We start from the raw sequence: 6,000 nt of genomic DNA, 5'->3' as shown, positions 1-6,000 counted from the left end.
AAAAAATCGTCATATTGTTTTGTAATACAATATCACACGTTATGCTAAACAATATCACACATTATACTAAACAATATCACAGCTTTCACGAAAAAAATTTGTTAAACAAAATTTCGAAAAAAAAAAATTGAAAAAAAAAATTTCGTGATATTGTTTTGTAATACAATATCACAAGTTATGCTAAACAATATCACACGTTATACTAAACAATATCACAGCTAACACGAAAACAAAAATTCCGGAAAAAAAAAATTCGAAAAAAAAAAATTCGAAAAAAAAAATTTGAAAAAAAATTTTGAAAAAAAAAAATTTTGAAAAAAAAAAATTCGAAAAAAAAAATTCGAAAAAAACAATTTTGAAAAAAAAATTTCGTGATATTGTTTTGTATAGTGCGTGATATTCTTTTATGGACTCATGCACTCAAATATTTAGGTGGACTCACCGGATCCTACCTCTATATATATATATATATACATATACATATATATATATATATACACATATACATATAGAAATAGGATCTCATGCGAACCTAAAGTTCGGTGCGAACTGTGCGAACTAACTTAAAAACCAAAACACAAACAAACACACGCGACATTCTACCACTCACCTATACTGTATACAGACCAAATCTCCCCCAACCTTTACATTTTCACTCATTTTTTATCCTTTAATTATCCACCTGGTCCCTTTCGTTTACCACTATCTCGCCGGCGACCACGGAACTCCGGCCACACCTAATCGTCACTACCATCTACTTATTCGACATCCGGCGTACCAGCTGTTCCGAGCACCGTCGGGCCTTTCAGATGACGCCGTCGAAGACCATCGATTAATAAGAAACCCGCACCGACGGTGGAGTACAAATTCATAGGCGTGATTTATAAGAGAAGATTTTGAGTGGCCGACGATGGCTCAATCAGATCTGTTATCGTCGGAGTGGATGCATAGTGCTTGGTTCTTCAATTAAAATGAAATAAAATGGTAGGCCTAATTCAAATCTATTTTCGTAGATCTTTAGTTAAAATTAAATAAAAGGATTACTTATTGGCGGCAGTGGGCAAAAATTGTCGGTGGTGGTCGATTTGTGGTGAATCAAGTGTTGGTGGTGAATGATTTCAGGTAAGGATAAGTAGGAGTAGGCGTGGTTCTGGATATGAGAATGGGGGTGACGATAGTGGCGGGCTCCTCCTCGGCGTCATGATGGTGGTTTGAGATGTCACCGACATGGTCTGGGTGGCCGCCGGCAACGACTTGTGGTCTGGAGTGTTGTTGTGAGGGTAGGGATATGTAGCGGTGGTTGCTAGCGGTGGTGGCAGTGAAGGGTGGTGGTGGGTGGCGCTGAAGGGTGGTATTGACTGTGGTAGTTGGTGGATACATGTGATTTGAGGTGATTCTGCCTGATAAAGCAACCATGGAACACACTGTCATTCCTGAAATACAAGCCTTGGACAGAAAAGACATAGAAGGATGCTTAAATACAGTGGTTTCAGTATGCTTAAATTCAAAACCCCACTGGACAGTTCAGTGGTTTCAGTATGCTTAAATACATGGAAGCGTAGCCACGTAGGCGTGTACATAATATCTTGCTGTCAAGTGCTAAAGAACCGAAAATTCTTGCAGCTGTCAGACTGATTAGCTCCAAAGCCATATTTTACACATCGTCCAGACTGAGGATGAATTCGCCTATTTAAAGAATAAGCAGATGGTTTTTTCCTACATTCTTGTGGTGCTTGTTTCTGTCGATCACCTATTCTTCATTGAGGCATGGCCCGTGTCACTTAAATGCTTATAGAGTTGGTTTCTGTCACAAGATGGCAAACACATAAGCACTGACAGATCTGAATAATTACTAAATACATTAGACATCTAACTAGTGAGGCGCAAAATTCTCGAAATTACCTTGAATCGAACTCCAGCCCACAATTCTCGCACACAGGGTCAGCATCCTTCTAAACAAGTGGAAAGAATCGGATTTAGCAAAAGTATGCTACTTTGTGAAATAATTCCATGCTTTTAGCATAAATAGAAGAGTTTGTGTCATGTCAAACATGAGACATACGAAACCCACAACCAAAGTGAAGTGTGAACGTAATATAGGTAATAAGCCGGTTGTCCACCATTCTCGGAATCCATCTCTAGAACTAATTCTACCCACGGGTATGCTTAAATCTATACAGATTAACCAACTTGATGCAACAAAGTGAAGTAAATGATATAGTTCCCAAAAAAACTTTTCCGCTCATATATCTGCTCCTAAAATCGAAATAATTGTCTCTATTTTGCTTTTCATAAAAAGGATATGAATGCTTCTAAGTTCTAACCATGAGCTTGCTCATGAGTCATTAGACTGAATTCTGAAACTGAAAGGTTTCTTGCCGGTTGATTTACTTCCGGATATAGATGATTTACAATGTTTTCATCTCTAGCCAAAGACTTGTTATTCTTAGGATATAATTATGATAAAATAAAGCAAAATGACACATTAAAAAGCTCGAAATCTATTAAGAGTTGCGGTTCAAGTATTGTTAGTTAGGGCGGTGAACATGGTCATCATCTCTTCTCATGAAATGTGTGGACTGTTATTTCATGACGATCCTCTACGCAAGAAATGTGTTGATCCTATTTATGCACTTGTAAGGGAAACCATCAGATGGTCTTATTCGCTGGAATGAAGGAGCGACGTTCATAATGCACTTATATTCTTGGAATATAGCGAAGCTGCATGCACACGATAATCGTCATTGTACAAACCCCCCCACCCTTTAGCCATTATTTGATGTAGTAATATTTCAATCAAACAAAACAGAGTATTACTAACAAAGGGGATTACATACACTCATTAAAGTTACTAAATACATACTTTTAGCTAGTTAGATACATTTCCTTAAATTGTTAGATACAAAGCTTTTAGCTAGCTAGATACACTCTTTTAAATTACTAGATACATACCTTTACCTTACTAGATACACATCTCTGGTAAGCTAGTTACACTCATTTACATTGTTAGATACACATCTTTGGTAAGCTAGTTACACTCATTTACATTGTTAGATACACATCTTTGGTAAGCTAGTTACACTCATTTACATTGTTAGATACACATCTCTGACAAGCAAGATACACACCTAAAGATTGCTATATACAAACATTTACCTTGTTAAATACACACATTAACCTTGCTAGATACACTTTTAATTAAACTATTAGATACAAGCAAACTAGCAACTTTATTTCCACACTACATCTACACATTAACGATAATTAATTTAAAATAAAACCAAAAACAAAATCAAGCAAAAGAACAATATCATAGTCTCAATAAATGTGATCAAATAAGTTTACTCCCAACATTTACCAAGTGTTTCATTCATTCCATCATTTCAACTTTCAAGTACTTGAATGCAATACGCTCGTTACACACTGTTAATGTACGAGAAACTACTAGATAAAACAAATTACATTAAACACATAAAGCTAGATACACATGTTTATCTTCATAGATACACATCTCTGTCAAGCTAGATACACACGTGTATCTTCATAGATACACATCTATTATAAGCTAGATACACTTTTTCGACTTGCTAGATACACATCTTTATCAAGCTAGATACACTTCTTTAGATTACTAGATACAAGTCTTTTACCTAAATAGATACACATTTCTGGCAAGCTATATACACTTCTTTACCTAGCTAGATACACATATCTAGAATGAAAATGCTATGACCTGGAACTCGGGTTCACCTTCAGTTGTTTCAGGTTTAATTGCATTTTCTTCCGATGATGCTCCTACTACTGAAGGTCTACTGCAGTTGTCGACAGTAACAAAATACTGATCCGACACTATCTGCTGATTTCTACCATCCTGCAATTGGTTTTATCGACGTCAAGAGGATTAATATAATCCAAAAACTGCAAATTGGCAGAAAGATAATAGAAATCCACAGATGTTATAAAGCCTCCAGAGAGTCAGTTACCTTTCGAGATCGAGAACCCTTAATTTCTGAACATTGTATCTCACACGCATTTTCCGGCACCATACTGGATGTGCAAGAATTTTCATCTGTGTCCATTTCCAATGATCTTCCCAGTGTCCATCCCATGCCTTACCAAATAAATTGATGGAAAATATTAGCAAACCCTTCAAGAAAATTTATGTCCAGCCAACAAAATTAGACTGTACTACGACATTCCATCTTTTTAATTAAGCTAAGATTCAACAATTTACTACTGTCAAGGCGTCAAGCACTGCAACGAATAGCATAATGACTACTAATTGAAAACAACACATCCATGGTTCTAAGCTACGCTTCGTCCATTCAATTGATTAAATACATTACGATACAATACCCGATTTTAACTTTCATTTGGACAAAACAGAAAAATCAAAGTGAAAGTGGATGTAAATGAAAGTCGGGTTTTTATATAATTTAGAAATCGACGAAGCTAAAACCTAAAATCCGCCTTGGCTAAAGGTCACAGCATTTTCATTCTAACAAAGTAGTAGTTGACATTCAGGCAATTAATAGCATACCACAACACAATTCTCCCCCAAGTCCTATTGAGAACATAAAGGGGAAAATTAGTACAGCCAAAACTCATTAATTAAGTTCTTATAAAATTAACTAAACAGTAGGCAGGAGCAGGAATGAATGATACAATATAAAACGATAAATCATGGATATAGTCATATAGAGCAACTCACATTGAATATTATGAAGTGTTGGTATGTTCCACAAAACATCTACAATAATTAATAGTTGCAAAAACTCACAAGTGAACAAACCTACATTATATTGACCAGACGACATATGACTCAATCAACCATGAAGATCCAAGGAATGTTTGACAATAGTTAAACTCCGTATTAAACCACCCATCTACTCTTCTTTGTACATGTATTAAAATATGTCTACTTCCTCAACTAAAATAAGCTTTAACTAAACCATGGAACTCATGTTAAAAAGTACCAGATACAAGAGATACACACGGTATTATTAACGGATACATATGGTATTATTATCAAATACACAAATCGATTTGTGTTTCCAGTAGTAATACCATGTGTATTCAGGCTGATATTTTGTGTATCCATGATCTGAATATCAACTACGACTACCCACATAACCACCACCACCGCTACCATTAGCCACCGCCACCAACACCAACACCAACACTATCACATTCCCTGAACTAACCTCACAATCAGCCTCGTCCCCGTCATCAGCCCCGGTAGCCAATTGAACTTGTATCAGCGACATCACCGGCGACGTAATCGGTCACCTAAGACCGCGAACATCAACTGCCACAACAATACACAACAACATACATCTCCAAGGCCACGATCAGGCATCGGATGAACAAGGACGTCGCGGGTGGTCGTTGATGGTAGCTTAGTCGAGGGGAGATTATGTGAAGGTGAAACGGCGGTGATAAAATGGGGTACTGTTAGAATCAGAGTTTGTTAAAATCATTAAATAGGTGCGATGGGAACACCATTAATCGACGGCGAGAGTATGATGGAGTGAGTCGCCGGAGCAATGGATTGGTGTTTGGGGAGGAGGAAGGCAAGATCGTCGACAAAGTAATAGTCGGCGTCGGAGTACGCCAAATGCCGCGCCTGCGTTCAAGCATCATCTAGGGAAAGTATATATAAAGTTGAAAGGTCAAGGGTTGAGGACAAGGTTATGCGCAAAATGTCAGTATATTTATGTTTGGTGGGCCCGGTAGCTCTTTATTTTGTTTGAGCAGCTCTTGTTTAAGTTGGTTCGTACAGTTCGTACGGAACTTTAGTTCGTACCTGACCCCGCCCCTATATATATATATATATATATATATATATATATATATATATATATATATATACCATGTTAATATTGTTGGAATATGTGTCCTTCGACAATAATGCGATCATGATGATCACATGTTAAAGTCTCATTCTAAAGAATACAATTGGGAAGTAATATTTTACTGTCAACTGGTCCACACATATCG

General features: G+C 36.8%; 1 protein-coding gene and 1 long non-coding RNA gene across 2 annotated transcripts; both read right to left on the bottom strand.

Annotated features, from left to right (window-relative positions):
* Positions 1-1,132: 1,132 nt before the first annotated feature.
* LOC141633824 (uncharacterized) lies at positions 1,133-2,062 on the bottom strand. The gene is made up of 2 exons (XR_012538576.1): positions 1,903-2,062; positions 1,133-1,804 (listed from the first exon to the last, which is right to left on the bottom strand). It is a non-coding gene; the product is annotated as an uncharacterized LOC141633824 (long non-coding RNA).
* A 1,424-nt stretch (positions 2,063-3,486) lies between these two features.
* LOC141634241 (uncharacterized) lies at positions 3,487-5,610 on the bottom strand. The gene is made up of 3 exons (XM_074446472.1): positions 5,068-5,610; positions 3,984-4,111; positions 3,487-3,871 (listed from the first exon to the last, which is right to left on the bottom strand). The coding sequence occupies exons 1-3, from the start codon at positions 5,150-5,152 to the stop codon at positions 3,713-3,715; spliced, it is 372 nt and encodes a 123-aa protein (XP_074302573.1). The 5' UTR covers positions 5,153-5,610; the 3' UTR covers positions 3,487-3,712.
* Between the last annotated feature and the right edge of the window lie 390 nt (positions 5,611-6,000).

The sequence above is a fragment of the Silene latifolia genome, chromosome Y (genome assembly GCF_048544455.1).
Source record: "Silene latifolia isolate original U9 population chromosome Y, ASM4854445v1, whole genome shotgun sequence".
NCBI classification, from domain to species: domain Eukaryota; kingdom Viridiplantae; phylum Streptophyta; class Magnoliopsida; order Caryophyllales; family Caryophyllaceae; genus Silene; species Silene latifolia.
The sequence above is the reverse complement of the archived record's forward strand: the minus strand, read 5'-3'. Positions and strand labels throughout refer to the sequence as shown.